The sequence below is a fragment of the Drechmeria coniospora genome, chromosome 03, assembly GCF_001625195.1.
Source record: "Drechmeria coniospora strain ARSEF 6962 chromosome 03, whole genome shotgun sequence".
In the NCBI taxonomy this organism is placed as follows: domain Eukaryota; kingdom Fungi; phylum Ascomycota; class Sordariomycetes; order Hypocreales; family Ophiocordycipitaceae; genus Drechmeria; species Drechmeria coniospora.
The window spans coordinates 2831903-2846986 of NC_054391.1; the positions used below are offsets into that span (position 1 = coordinate 2831903).

At 56.3% G+C, this 15084-nt stretch overlaps 5 protein-coding genes across 5 annotated transcripts; 2 read left to right on the forward strand and 3 right to left on the reverse strand.

The window, feature by feature from the left end:
- Positions 1–1028: 1028 nt before the first annotated feature.
- On the forward strand, positions 1029–2940 carry DCS_06594 (Major Facilitator Superfamily protein; the record flags this gene model as incomplete). Its single annotated transcript, XM_040803882.1, has 3 exons — positions 1029–1461; positions 1533–2339; positions 2405–2940. The coding sequence occupies 3 exons, from the start codon at positions 1029–1031 to the stop codon at positions 2938–2940; spliced, it is 1776 nt and encodes a 591-aa protein (XP_040653986.1).
- Positions 2941–3216: 276 nt separating this feature from the next.
- Positions 3217–4521, reverse strand: DCS_06595 (putative metallopeptidase; the record flags this gene model as incomplete). Its single annotated transcript, XM_040803883.1, has 1 exon — positions 3217–4521. One exon carries the CDS (start codon positions 4519–4521, stop codon positions 3217–3219), a length of 1305 nt encoding a protein of 434 aa, XP_040653987.1.
- A 2195-nt stretch (positions 4522–6716) lies between these two features.
- DCS_06596 (F-box domain containing protein) lies at positions 6717–8383 on the reverse strand (the record flags this gene model as incomplete). Its single annotated transcript, XM_040803884.1, has 2 exons — positions 6717–7858; positions 7948–8383. 2 exons carry the CDS (start codon positions 8381–8383, stop codon positions 6717–6719), a joined length of 1578 nt encoding a protein of 525 aa, XP_040653988.1.
- A 2307-nt stretch (positions 8384–10690) lies between these two features.
- On the forward strand, positions 10691–13403 carry DCS_06597 (uncharacterized protein; the record flags this gene model as incomplete). Its single annotated transcript, XM_040803885.1, has 4 exons — positions 10691–10807; positions 10864–11724; positions 11773–12811; positions 12865–13403. 4 exons carry the CDS (start codon positions 10691–10693, stop codon positions 13401–13403), a joined length of 2556 nt encoding a protein of 851 aa, XP_040653989.1.
- An 866-nt stretch (positions 13404–14269) lies between these two features.
- DCS_06598 (uncharacterized protein) lies at positions 14270–14638 on the reverse strand (the record flags this gene model as incomplete). The annotated part of the gene is made up of 3 exons (XM_040803886.1): positions 14270–14420; positions 14474–14544; positions 14600–14638. 3 exons carry the CDS (start codon positions 14636–14638, stop codon positions 14270–14272), a joined length of 261 nt encoding a protein of 86 aa, XP_040653990.1.
- Positions 14639–15084: the final 446 nt, after the last annotated feature.

The window sequence follows — 15084 nt, forward strand, 5'->3', positions numbered from 1 at the left end:
ACTACACACTGGTGCATGTGCTTCGTAAATCCTGCAGGTAGGACAGGTTCCCATCTTGCATAGGTAGCCGTCATGCCGTCTGCATCATTGTGACATTGCTCCCAAGTTCCTGAGTCCCTGAGTGACTCGCCGCCTCCCCCCCCCCGCGCGTGCGCCTCGTCACGCTTGCATCCAAGTACAAGTACATGTGCTGCGCTGTACACAACATGTACTTGTACAAATATGAGAGCGGGGGAGGAGGAGCCAGTACGTACATGTACTCCATCCGAATGTCTCTGTGTTCCGCAACACCGTACCGGCCGGTAGGGCACAGAATGAGTGCATGTACCATTCAAGTCGCTTGCTCACCTGGTACTCCGTACTCTTTGGCGTATTGTGCGGAGTAATACCGGGCACATGTACTCCGTACTTGCAGTACACCTGCTCTACACCTACAGTACTTACATACTAGGTACTTAAGTTCTGTGCATGTACAGTACACCTACAGCACATGTACATGATGTACATTCTTAAGTGCACTGTAAATCGCCTGCCCGACCTGGTTGTGGTCCGGGCAGGCACAGTACGTGGGGAGGTGGTGTGGTCAACGCTTGGTGACGCAACGACCTCCGTCAACACAGAATCCGTGCCGCTTCTTGTTTGAGGCCTGAAACTTTGCCCCTTTCTTGCCACTCACGATCCTTTGCCGATATTCCAAGAATTGGCCATCTCTCATCTGAGCTCTGAACTCCCTCCAGTCGTCTTGCTGCCTTGCCTTTGGACGGCCAACGTTCAACTTGTCGAACGGAATATACCGGTGCCAACACATCCTCCATCCATGTCAACTGGCAAACAAAGGTTGCGACCGCTCCAATGGCCAATCCGACTGTGTCCAAGCCGAGATTGCCCGTCAGCCAACTGGCTATCCTAGGTAAAGCCATCTTCCAACACGGCGCGATAGCGGTTGCCCTCTCGCATGTTCAACTGCGTATCCTTCGGCTTCTCCGCAGCACGCAGCATCCCCTTCATGCTTCGTACGCAATTCAGGCATGGGAGATATGACGGCGAGACGCAAGAGTGTCCTTTCCCACTCCGTGTGCAAGAATGCCGTCACCCGCCCGAGTCCCGTGCGGACTGCTGACGGGACTCTGTTTGCTGACCCGTCGTCGATAGCCGTTGCGCGGTTCGCAGAGCCTCTGGCTTACACATCCGTCTTTCCTTACCTCCCCGAGATGATTCGCGACTTTGGCGTCGGTCAGAATCAGGTCGCCAAGTGGGCTGGTCTGACGTCGGCTGCCTTTTCCGTCGCCCAGTCTGTCGCGGCCGTGCCGTGGGGAAAGGCGGCCGACCGATTTGGCCGGAAACCTATCCTGCTCTGCGGTCTTGTGAGCACCATGATATGCTTCATCATATGGGGCATGTCAACAAGCCTCACCATGGCCATCACGGCTCGAGCCTTCTCCGGCGGGGTCAACGGGAACGGTGAGTGCCGCCGGCAACGAACTCGAATGTCATCCTTGCGCACGAGCGATTCGCTAACTGTCCACAATCAGTGGGCATCATCAGAACAATGGTCGCCGAGATGGTTCCCGAGCGGGAGCTGCAGCCCAGGGCCTTTTCCGTCATGCCTCTCGTTTGGTCTCTCGGCTCCGTCGTCGGGCCCGCCTTTGGGGGTTTCTTTGCCCACCCGGCGAGGCAATTCCCGGACGTGTTCGGGAAGTTTGAGTTTTTTCATCGATTTCCTTACATCCTTCCAAACTTGATGGCCGCCGTTTTCTTCCTCATATCCACCGCCAGCGCCGCCCTCTTCCTCAAGGTGAGTCACACCTGGTCTCACCGTCCTCGCGCCGGTGCTCACGCGACCAAGGAAACTCTCGCCTCCAAGCGCCATCGTAAAGACTGGGGCCTCGTCGCCGGCGAGCGTGTCTCCCGAGCCTTTGTTGGTCGGAAACGGATGCCGATGCCTCGTCGTAGGAGCTCCTTTCTGGACGGGGAGGCCACGGCGCCGCTTGTGCCGAGCGAGATGCCGGCGGACAGGGTGGATGCCGACCAGCAAGCTCCTGGCCTGAAGGAAGTGTTCACTCGGCAAACGATGATTAATCTTGCCGCCTTCACCTTTCTTGCCTTTCACTCCGTCGCCTACGACCAGAACATTACCGTGTTTCTCAACTATCCCGTCATGACGCACACGCCCGAGAACACCAAGCTCCCATTTTACTTCAACGGCGGATTCGGCCTCACGTCGGGAAGGATCGGGACCATCTTCACGATATACGGAGTCAGCTGCGGCCTCGTCCAGTTCATGCTGTATCCGCCGCTGGTAGGTCGCTACGGAGTGTTGAATTGCTACAAGCTTTGCTGTGAGCCAAAACCCTTTCCGGTATGACATGATGGACTCTCGCATTGACCTCGGGCGTACGAATAGGCATCGCGCTGCCTTTTGTGTACGTATTCACCCCATACACGTCCCTGCTCTCGACGGAGAACGGGCGCATGGCGGCCGTCTTGGTCGTCATGATCCTCAAAGGGTTTGCCATCATCATCGCCTTCCCGTCTCTCACCATACTCCTCACAAACTCGTGCACCTCTCTCCGCGTACTCGGAACGCTGAATGGGTTCGCTACTGCTTTCAGTGCCATGGGACGAGCTCTTGGGCCCGGTTTGACTGGTCTTACCTTTTCTTGGGGCGCTGACCACGGGTACATGGTCTCGGCATACTTCTTCCTCGGATTCGTCGCCATGGTTGGTGCCATTCCCGCCTTCATGATGGAAGAAGGGTTGGGGCCCTCGGCGGACGGTGGCGACGCAGGTCAGGGCGCATTGGGGAACAACGCCGTCGTCTCGCCTAAGGCGTCGGCAGCGATCGACGACGACGGGTCCGACATTGAGCCGGACGATTTGACTCCTCTTCTGAACACGAAAAATGGTACAACGTACAGTGCGATAAATGGGGGGAAATGAAATGGACTAGCCGTCAAGATAGAATCATGTATGGACACAAAAAATATTCCCAAACGCAGTGTATGCAGCGTTTCGTCCGGGTAGCGAACCTCAACTCCTAACCCCATGCCGAGCCTGTCCATGCAAGCATGTTTAATGCAAAAAAGAGTCGAATGCGACAAGGATGGAAGGAAGAAAGAATGGAAAGGGAAGTGGGGAGAAAAAGAACAAGAATAAAAGGGCAAGGGAAAGGAAAGTAGGGAGCAAGGTCGCCTCGCCCTCGTTGGCCGGCTTAGTTTATTGGCCCGAGTAGAGGTACGACGAGGCCGAAGGGTACGGACCAAAGTCCTCATGCCCATTCCACCGCCACTCGCCTTGTGCCTGGTCGTCCTGCCTGCGGTGAGAAGGCTCGTGGGAGGAGTGCGGGAGTGGTGGCAACGGCGGCATGAGATAGCGCCCCCCCGCGTCGTAGTCGTGCCATGCCGGCTCGACGTCAAGGCAACGGTCATGGTCCCGAAAGCGCTCGAGATCGGCTTCCATGTCGCTCATGCGCAGATACTCCCTGCCGGCCCAGTCATCGATCATGGCGGCAATCTGTCGGAAGCCGTCGGTGTGTCCGCCAGACTTGCTCGCCTTGGTGCCGCACATGACAAACATGTAGCTGTGGATCATTTCGTGCAGAAAGGTGGAGATGAGAAGTCGGCGGTTATACTTGTTGTCGCGCAGGATGGGCGACGAAAGCACGATGAGCGTTTCCCAACCGCCGAGGCGGACGCAGCGACGCAGGGCCGTGGTGCCGACGATGTGGTTCTCGTACTGGCCGCTGTCGGGATGGCTCCAGTCCCAGGCGACACGGCAGGCGAGGCGCGAGGCGAAAAAGAGCTCGTTGGCGGCGCTGAAGATGCTGCGCAGGGCATCGTTGTCGAGCGGAAAGTCGGCACCGCGCGACTTGGGGGCGATGAGGGCGCGGAGAATCCGCTCGGACTGCGAGTCCGGGGAGCGTCGGCGAAAGGAAGCGAGGTGCTGACGGACGAGGCGGGCGGCGGCCAGGTCCGATAGGGAGCTTGGGTCGGCTGCGTCGTAGAGGAGGAGGGAGTCGCTGGCCGAGGCCGAGGAGGAGATGGAGAGGCCCGACTGGGTGTGCTCGAGAGCCGGGACGGGGCAGCATGGGGGGTCCAGGGAAGCGTCGGCGTCGGCAGGCGTGGCGTTGGCCATGCGCATGTTTCCCTGCTGCTGGTTCTGATCACGACCAGGACCGATATCGTGCCGATACTCGGCCTCGGCCTGGACGAGGCGCGGCTCTGGAGAGGGTGAGGGCGAGGATAGCGGCACGGCATCTTCGCGGATGACGAGAAATGCAAGATTCTGGACGGGCACCGAGTGAAGAGGCAAATAATGGGAGGGGACTGCGTCGGAGGTTCGGCAGGAGGGTTGGTCCAAGGATTCGACATCACGGCCGTCGGCACCTCTGTTCAGGCTGAAGGAGTCAACGTCTCTACGTCTCTCAGTATTATCATGCGGATCGAGAGAGTAGTCCTCGTCGGCCGGTCTTCTCCCGTCACCTGTCACGTACGGGAGAGGATGAGGAGGAGGATGGGGCATATTGCCCCCCGCCAGGACCCAAAAGGCCATTGAACACGCTCGTTGGTTCCGTCGTCGTCGTCGTCGTCGTCGTCGTCGTCGTCGTCGTCGCAATTGACGGCAGGCACATGGACAGCTGCGTCCGCCAGCCTTGTCGAGGAGGCGAATACGCTTAGGGGGGCGGTGACTGGTCGAATGGAACGTAGTGGAGGGAAAGGCTTTGCTTGGCGAGAGAATAAGCTATATATTCGTCCAAGTCGATGACAGGTATGTGAAATACAGAGCAGGAGGCGGAGAGCGGGAAGCGGGAGTGCAGAAGGCAAGCAAGAACAGGAAGTAAGAGGGACGGGATGCAGATGCCGTGGAAGACGGCGTCGTGCGGCCAAGCACCTACCGTACCTACCTAGCAGGTACCAGAGAATAGCGTGCAACACCTAGTAGTGGGCAGTACCGGCAAGTACCCGGCGTTTGTGCTCGGGAGCTCAACCAGGCAGGCCCAGGTTGTTCAGCGAGCGTTTATCAAACATCACTCGGCCAGGCGGCGGTACCTAACCAGGGGCCCAGACAGCAGCGCTACAGCGAGCACGAAGTACCCGGTACTCCGGTGGACGGACAGGGCGCCAAACGAGAATGGACTGGCAAACAATTCCTGCAAAACCAACTTGGAAGCCAAAGCGAAGGAGGAGTACAGTTAGGGGGGTGAGGGGAAGGTGGGGGAGAGATACGACGTAGGAGAGCTTTCCATGCATGCATCCTTGTCCGCCTCTGGTGGTGGTGCGGGTGGTGCGGTCGATGCCGTGAACAGCCTTTCAAGGAACGCGGGTCAAGACAAGGTGGTGGAAGTACCTTATGCGGTACAGGTAATACAGGTACTTTAACACTTTGAGATACGACTGCACTCCGTCGTACCAAGCATGTGCCATACCGCTACGATAGTACCTAATATCCAGTAGTGCACCACCGTACGGTACCAAGGCGAGTGAGTGGAGTGCGTGTAATGTACAATGGTGTTGCAGAATATTACTTGTGCTGGCAAACCGATACCATTGACAGGTAGTACTCGGTAACAATACCAACGCCAACACAACGCGTATCTCTGGAGTTTCAGGACGAAAGTTTGTCAATTCTAGGTACCCACGCAAGTACTCCGTACACGTATGTGTACTGTAATTGCACAAGAAGCCTCTTGACCTGCGCAAACATCCGTTGGTTCGGTTGGCCCCCTACCGCTCAGCGCTAGAGCGCCCCGAAGCAGCGCCAGCGCCGCCAGCCTCGCCGGAAAGATTACGCGGTGGCTGACAGCACATTGCGCGGTGCAGGCAACGGCGGTGTTCCATAGCAAGCACATTTACTTTGCATGTACGGAGTACTCCGTACATCTATCTACCTGCAGTTCTTCCGCATCGTCGCTCAACACCCTGCTCTGTTTTCTCTAGGTCTCCTGCGGCAAGCAAGTGTGACGACAACAGCGGCGACACCTCCCCGAGCGGTACTGTACTCCGTACTACGTGTATAACCCTCCGTGCTGCACCCAGCTGTTTTCCGAAACGTGCCATGAACAGGGACCAGACACAGTGTACGGTACTGGGTACCTGGTCTTTACTTTTACTGTACAGTAAGTGTCCCGTACTCGCCCTGGTTCTTCCACTCGGCTGGCGAGTCCCGCTGTCAAACGGCGCCCCGCCGCGAGGCCTGCTCCCACCTCCAACCATACTAGCGTCGATCCCGTCCCGCCGTATCCGTCGAGGCGGGGGGACAAAAGCGTCAATAATTTCGCCGTCCTCGCCATGGCAGTGTTGCCGTCAGTCTCCGATTGGTGATCTCGCTCTCCATCAGTACCTACCCAGCGTAGGCGTTGTCTTGCACCATATTTCCGCCGTGGTTTCGTCCAGATCGTACGTGTCGTCGGCGATTGGGAGCGTCAGCAGACGGGATCCATTCAACGTCGTTTCGTGAAATGATGGCGACCAACGTTGAACCATGCCCAGGGCTTCCCTTCGAGGGCTTCTCCAGCTTTGCTCGGGCCATCAGCCCAAGTCGGCGAGCTGGGGCTGTCCCCCCGTTCGGAACCGGCGGTCGGCGACTCATGGTGTGTGCTACGGGCAACTGGACAGTGAAAGGCAAAGTAAGACTTGGTCGTGGAGCAACGAAAAGGCAGCCGCAGTGGCGATGGTAGACTTGCTCCTTCATCATCCATATCCAAAAAATTTCCACATTTATCCGCTCGCACCCTGACCTCTCATGCCCATGTTGCCCATAAACTTGACTTCATCCGCCTGCCACTCCAGCGCCTCGCGCATGCTGATGGCGTACATTCGACTCTTTTCGTCCTCGTCCTGAGCCTCCGGTCGTGGGGCGTCAAAATCATTCGTCTCGAACAGTGGTTCCGACGTGAAGCTCACCATCCCCAGTTTGTCTCCAGTCCAAAACAAAATGTTGTCGCTGCCGGGCCGGTCTTGATCTTGCCCTCGCCCCTGCCCCTGCGTCGGCGCCGTCGACAGAATCTTGCGTGCGAGGTCGTCCGATCCCGCCCCCGGCACGAAGAGGGTCGACCGTTCCTCGGCGTCGCTGTGGCCGACCCGCACCCGGCGGCACTCGGTCGAGCCATCCCTCTCGAACCATTTGATAAGGCCGGAGCCGTCGGAGAAGACGATTCTCGTGCCGTGGTTGATCACCGACAGTATCGCCGCCGACGCCGCCGATTGCCGATTCTTCATCACCGAGCTCAGCACCGTCGCCTGCCCGTCCGCATCCGATGCCGAGCTCAGGCCGTACATCTCCAGCGAGCCTTTGTTGTTGTAGCTGCCGCCGGCGATCAGCGTCTGTCCCGAGCCCGCCGCCTTCATGTGCGCGACCCGTTCGGCGCTAAACTCGCCCCGCCGTCGCACCTCCATGTCGACGGTCGAGAAGGGATGCGGAAGCGTCGCGAGGCTTGAGATGAGCGCTCCCGAGTAGATGGATCCAACGATGGCCGGGAACTTGCGTCTGTCGTAGTGGAGTATGTTGGAAAACCGACCCGATACGTAAATGTCGTCCGACACGAGGCTTTGGTGTCCTGGCCTAGGAAGATGAAGGATGCTTATCGGCGTCGGCTGAGACAGCGACGCGTACGGCGCCAGCGGCGTGGGATCGAAGATGGCTCGAAGGACGTTGGACTGCTCGTGCTGCTGCCCGTCCACGCGATCGACTGCATCACGACACGGCCGACTCCTCGCACGAAAATCGTGAAGGTGGACGCCGAGTGTCGTCCCCACCGTCAGAGGCTGGCTCTGGTGCACGGCGGAAAGAGTCGTGATGGACCACTCAAACGACTCCTGGCTCACGACGTCCAAGCGATTGAGGTCAACCTCGATGAGGTCTGACATGTCCCCGACGTTAGCCCAGTCCTGGGATAGTGGGAGGTGGGGAGGGGGGTGGGGGGGGGGAGCTGCCTTGGACTGCACGTACGGCTTTGGACGGCGAAAAAGGCCCGATGGCCATCGTTGTCGACGCTGACGCACTCGGTAACACCCGTGTTGATCTTTTTGCTCCGTCGAGAGTTCTGGCTGCTTGGTCCGTCGATGAAAAGGACGTCGGGCTTGCTCCTCGCCAAGATGCCACCCTTTCGCCCGCGGGTACCCCTGACATCCCAGAGGCACACCGAGCCATCGTCGAGCGGCGACACGGCCAGCGTGGCCTCGCCGCCGCCGCCGCCGCCGCCGTGGAAGGCCTCGTAGAGCGCGACGCCTCGGACTTCGATCATCGCTTGGGAGTCCCCCCCGCCCAGCGTCTTGGGCGCCTGCAGCCAGTTGATGCTGGTGGGGCCATTGCGCTGCATGTACTCGTCGTACCAGGAGACTCGCTCGTCGGGATAGGAAGGGTCCCAGTTTGCCATGTCCTGCATCCTTCTCCTCCATCGTTTCCGTCCCAGCCCCCCGCCGCAGCGAGAGTCCGGATCCAGGGGAGAGGCCGCATCGTCAGATTCGACGTCGGAACCAACCGATCCGCCCGAGGGATTTCGCCGATGTTGGAGCCACTGATACCACGGTGAGTCCTCGAAGCAAAAGAGCTTCCACAGCTCGTCGTCGAGGCATATTTTCTGGAGTCTACGCGATACCAGCTGCAGCCTTGTGATGTGACAGGGCTCGAGGTCTAAGCATCGTTGCTCCAAGAGTAAGTCTCTGTTCAATGACGTATGGAGGGGCGGAGAGGGGCCTTTGCGTTGCCGCCGAATTCCAAGCCGAGACGATCGAACCAAGGGTACCCACAACACAAGATCTGGAGCAAGATCTCATCGGGAAGCGCATCCCAGCACCTGGGATGGCTATCGGAAGCCATGACGCATAGTGGCAGAGAGCTGGCCGGGAAAGAAGCGCGGAATGAGCGCTGTACGAAGCAGGAGATGGTGAGGAGATGGGTGAATGCCTAGTATGGAAATTGTTGCGTGGTAGGACGAGGATCAAGTAGCGGCGCCGTCGGAGTTATTTGTACCTAGTACTCTACAGTACAAGTTCCAGTAGCAATCTACTAGTTAGTTTGCATTGACAGAGCAGATGCCATATATTACAGGTCACTGCTGTACACGCACACGCCTGCACCTCCTCTGTGCTGAATACTACTAGTTTGTACCTACTACTCCGTACTTAGTATCTCTAACACATCAAAATTTCCGTAAAGGGATTCGACTTTGGACTTTCGGTACGTACCACCAATGCTCGGTAACAAACGGCAAGACGGGAAGCGTTAAGCTCGATACGCCACCCACTGTCGCCGAGCCCCATTCCTTTGCGGCGGTCGTAGCCTCAACCTTCCGATCCACTGTACTGAATCCGTTAGCACCTCGCGCGAATGGTACAGCGAATGGTACAATGCGAATCGGTCGTTCTCGCACTTGATATTTTGATACCGAATTCTGGGAAGGGGTCGGAGCACTTGACGCACCTTGGCAAATGACACCAACGGGCTTGTATTACATCTACGGAGTACTCCGTCCCAAAGAACTATTCAGAGGTACAGCTACAGTAGGTACACTGGGCACAGTATACTGGGTACATGCCAAGTCACATGGCCCACCTACCTGCCAGGGAACCTAACCTCGATGGCTCTCTCGTACCGACGACACCTGTCAACGACATGTGAAGCTGATTGAACTTCACATTCATCGTTTCCCAGTTACCGAGATTGAGGTGGATCGAGATACCCTCGCCGTGATCCAGGAATACCGTTCAATCTCAAACACTGCTTCCGTCTGCACGATAACGTTCTTCTGTGGGAGCAGTCTCAAGCTCGATGAGCCGAAACCTTTCGGCCTTCCGCGAGGTACCCCATCGCCATCCGGCAAGCTCGAGCTTGGTAGCCAATATTTGAACAATTAGGGCACTCGATGAAGTTTCTGGGCAGATATGGATGGTCGTATTTGAATGGCGTCCTGATCCTCGGCTCCACGCGGGGTTGGGGGGAACGCGGAGGACTGTTCACATCTCGTGGAGTGGAGTGGAGTGCCGAGCAAGCACAGGCACGATTTATTTGGCTTGCTGGCATCACTATCGTTCATTTAGTCGGTACTGATTCAGACCGTATAATACCAATGCCATCGTACCTGGTAGATACAATGCTACTGATTGCAGTAGGCACTGCCCGGGTGCTGGGCAAGGCCTGCTGTCATGCGATTCCCCGCAATTGCAAGTCACACCATGCCTTCTCGTAGACAGGAGTAACCGGGTACCTCGTTCAGGAGCTGCACTCCGCGTCTGTAGCATGTACTCGGTACGCAAGGATGCGATGTTCGTCAAGCACTACGTTCTTTTATGCTCAAAACCGGTCAAAAAGTCACGTCACGTCACTGGTCCCTTCTCCTCCCTGCTCGGCTTTCTCTCTCCCCGCCTCCACAAACGTACGACAACACACCGTTCCATCACACTCTCAACGTAGGATCGATACAATCCCGTCGAGTTTCGCTTATCACGCCAGACAATCTTCCAACGCCCGATCACGAGCTTTCTTCACTTCGGCATCTTGCACCACATGATTCACCGCTGCATGCCCGAGATCATCACAAAACCCGTAGGAGCCGCGTACACCGGGTCTTCGAATGGTGTGATTCATAACCTCCAACTTGTTCCCCCGCACCATCGATTGGACCGCTTCACGACCCTGCGAGAACCCAAACAGCCGACGTCTCCAACGTACCGTTTTGTTTCGGTCGTCAAGTATGTCACTCGTTTGCCCCCAAGGCATTTCTCCGCAAGCTCACCGACTCAAGGCAAGAGAGCATCCGGGTGCCTCGACCCTGAGCTTGATCCAGATGATGCAACCTGTTCCGGAAGGCGTATGTTCATTCCTTAAACGAGATTGCATGAACGAATGTTTAATGACAAGAGATAGTCTATGCTGTCCACGGGGGGTGGCGCGTCCAAACGCGATGGAGCTTACTACTCTTCCGATATCGTCATGTCCGCTCCGTTGGCAAACGACAACCCATTCACCGTCACCGAAGACGACCCAGGATTTCATCTCGAGCAAGTTCATGGTCGGCATGTAGGAGCTCCAATGGCAATCGCCGGACGCCCCGAACACCTGCACTCTCCATCCGTTGGCAGTGTCAAATCCTCGCAAACCCTTGCTTCTCTTGCAGAGTTTGGCGAGGATAAATCTGCCGCTGGCAAAGTTGGCTCGGAGTGGGAGACGGTGGCGGCCGATGAGGAATTCGACGATGCAGCACAACCATCATCCACGTTTCAGAATCACGTTGCCCTCCGCCTTCAGAATTTCTGCGGCCATCCCTCTCACCGTGCGTCATTTGCTCAGAGATCACGCTCCGATTTTGGTTCGCCATCAGACGACGTACGGCGGGGCGAGCAAAGCAACGCTGTTGCCGCTGTTGTTCCTGCCCTTCCTCCCGTCACCGTCGATGAGGAGAAACTAGATAAGGGTGTCGAGGCTAAGCCCATGGACCGCTCCGACGGCAATGGAATCGAGAGCACTTGGAGTCGGCGGTGCCCAGAAAAATTGGGCCTGGGCAGGAGAATGTCCTGCCAGCTGGCGACGAGCAATTCGATAACGTCGAGCAGCTTGAGCGTCGACCGCTTCAGGTACGACGAAGGTGCTTACCCAAACTTTCTGCGTTCTGGGGTCAAACTCGAGGGCCTCGAAACCTCTCGACACGCAAAATGTCGACCAGACTTGCTGGTCACCATGAATCAGCCGATGCCGAGACGCAATTTCGAACAACACGGAACAAGGCCCGTCCATGATGCGGCTTTTTACAACCCTGCAGCTATCCAGTCGACTTAGAAGGTCGATGATGCCGTCAAGGTTCCCGTCATCAGGTCCGGCGCCCGACCTCGAGCCAGCAGTCGTTCAGATTCATCAGACGATGCTGCCGGCCAAACTCTCACCCTAACCCTGACCCGTACGCATACAGATCCAGACACCGATGGGGACTGGCAAACCGTCACTACAGAACGGGGTCAGCGGCCTCTTTGCGAAATTGAAATCAACTTAGTCAAGGGAGCTGGTAGCAGTCTCGCTGATGTTTCTGATGTCTTCGCCATCGGCGATGGCGATTTGGCCGGCATGGGGACCGGCTCTGCGGGGAACGGCTCTGCGGAGACAAGACTTCGAGGGCCTCGAACGGACAGCACGGCGGTGCCTCGTAGCGCCAAGCACAACGCGACACGGATGCTTGATCGAACTGAGCTCTGGACAAGTTCTGGTAGCAGATCAAACCACCAAGACGGTAGTCACCAGATACCTCCGCTGCCCGCCCGAGCCGCCGCCGCTATTCGACGTTTCTCGGCCTCGTTTCGACACCAAAGCACGATGCCATCCTTGTCCATTTTTGAAATGCAAGATTGGAACAACAGCTATGAGAGCCTCGAGTCAGTACTGGAGCAGGCGCGAAACTCGCATCAGTCACAGCCGAGTGCACCACGAGAGCCACCAAAGGTTCCCGAGACTCCGGCGACGATTCCGAACAAGGCTGCGTTTGCATCCGGCTTCTGGCAAGGAAACAGTGGTCACCTGTCGCAGGAATGGACCCCGAGTGGTGTGCAGATGCTGCCATTCTCCTTGATCAGTCTACCGGATGCAGCAGTGCTGCAACAGTTACGTATGGCCCGCGGGGAGGAAGACCACACTGATCTTCCAGGAATATTCGCGGCCAGGGCGAGATCGACTCGATCTGAAACATTTAGCACATTGTCTTCGCGAAACAGTCCACTGACGCCGTTGACGCCGCCGTCTGCCGACCCGCGCAACAGTCTCCCGTTTTCAACTCCTGTGAAACCGGCCGCCGTGTATCAGGGACGAAACTCTCGCAAGAATGCCAAGAGTAAGGCAAACTGTTCGTTCGCCGACAGAGTGTGGCGACTGACAAGCTCGCAGCGAGTGTTGACACGCCTCGAGGTCGAATCCAGTTACCAGCCTCGCTGAGCATCGGGCCTCATGTCCCGAATGCGTCTCGTCCACGCTCTTCGGCCCTCTGGCACGAACTCGGATTGCACGACAGCAGGTCAATGATGAGCTCCAGAGCTATTCGTCCTAGCGGATTCTCGTCGAGAACCATGCAGGGACGAAGGAGACATGCCGATGTGAGCTTTGAAATGTTTAGTCGGTCAGAGACTGAGCTTATTGAGTCCGCCCGAAAGGACATGCTTTTCTACCAAAGTCGTGTTCAGACGGAAGACGAGCGCCACAAAGCCGTGTTCCTTTCCATCGTCGCCCTCGCCGTCCTCCTTCCCCCCATTGGACTACTTGCGCTGTTCGGTCGATTCGACTCGGTCGTGTCTTGGTACTCCCACGGGGCCACGCACTCCCTGACTGGAGAGCAAAGGGGCATCCTCAAGCAGCAGTTGATCGCCGAGGGTGTTGTATATCTGGTCCTGGTCATCTTCTTGGCAGTGCATTTCACTCGCCACACTTAATAATTGTCGAATGCTTTGGCTGGATTGGCCAGTGGCACCGTTGGAATGGCCCATCCCCGGTAACGCTGTGGTGGGAAGTATGGGGTTGTTTCTGGAAGGGATTCCCATCGTTTGTAGCGAGAGAAAGGTCGCATTTGGAGGCTTTGGGTGGGCAGGCACACGGATCTGTACGGGGATCGGATGATGGCGCGGCGAGATCAGGATGATCTAGACTCGAGATAGCTTCAGCAAGGCTATGTGACATGTCAATACAAAACTTGTATTTATCTGTAGCGACATTTCGAATCCATGCATCTATTCAAGTACACTTGGCCTTGTCGGTTTGCTTTGATGAGTATATCATGACAACCACACTCTCGCAGATAGGTGCCACAATCGGCTGCCGTAGTGGCTGCAGGATGTCAACACCGAAGCCTCGATAGCAACGGATTCGGTGCTACCTAGGTGCATCGATGCAAGCGAAGCAGCAATCCCGTTTTCTTGTTCTCCGTGGAGAGAGATTCTCGTCCGCAGTGAAGCAGCTGGTGGTCGACCGGTATTTCGCAATACCCAGTAGGAGCATCAAAATATTGAAGCAGTCGTCACACTCAAGGTGCGCTATAACCGCAAGTGATGACGCGTAACACGACAAAACTACATGTACACAAAAACACGGCGCGGATGGGTCAATGGTACGTGGGTGGACTGCCTCGCCCATGATTTATTTCACGCAATTTATGCTTCACAAGCCATCATCGTTCGAATCAAGCTAGAGACGACCTCAAAGCGAGACTGTGGTTTGAAAATCAGGCCGTAAATGCACCCCTCACTCCCCATTCGACTAATACCCATCAAGTAGGTATTGACATACGGAGTAGAGCTAGCACTTATTTCTTGCTGCCGCTGCCGCTGCCGCTGACGCTGCCGCCTCCGCTTCCACTACCACTGCCACTGCTGGGAGGGGTGTAGGTGGAGCCTCCTTGTCCATCGTTGTAGTATTTACTACCGTTGGGGTTAGAGTAGTAATACGACCCGTTCCTGGAAAGGGTCAGCAAAGCCTCAGAATGATGTATTCATGCTTGGATTCGCACGCGTTGGAGTAGTGGTAGGCGTTTGAGTTGGAGGCACCAGAACCGTAGTCACGAGAGCAATAATGGTTGCCCTGAGGTGTGTCAATTGATTACAGTGGCGAATAACGAGAGACGTGAGGAACAAACCTGACTATTAGTGCCGGAACTCTTATACTCGTAAGGCATGGCTGCTGGGTCGAGAGGCAATTGTTCTAGTCGTAGGTGATGATATTGTGCAAATGTATCACTCCGTAAACCAAGTGTGGTGTGTTGGAAAGAGGGGTAGAATTTCGGTGACAGGCGTTGCGCTGACCCTACTTATTTATTATACATGCGTACAGTACTAATGCATTGCATGTACTGTACGGGTCGCATCAACACAATACTTGCATACCAGTAGCCCCCCTGTTTTTAACAGTCACGGGACGTAATGTTTAGTACATTTTACAGCTATTCGGTGCTGTTATACCTAAATTCGCTCATCAAAGTACTGTCAAAGGCTGGTTTGTGGTGTAGCTTGCGATATATTGTAGCAATGGAACCGAGAAACAACTCTACCAGCCTGTGCTTTGCAAACTATTGTATCGTAGACTTACCAGCCGGTTGTACAAAAACCCGACTGTGAAAGATCA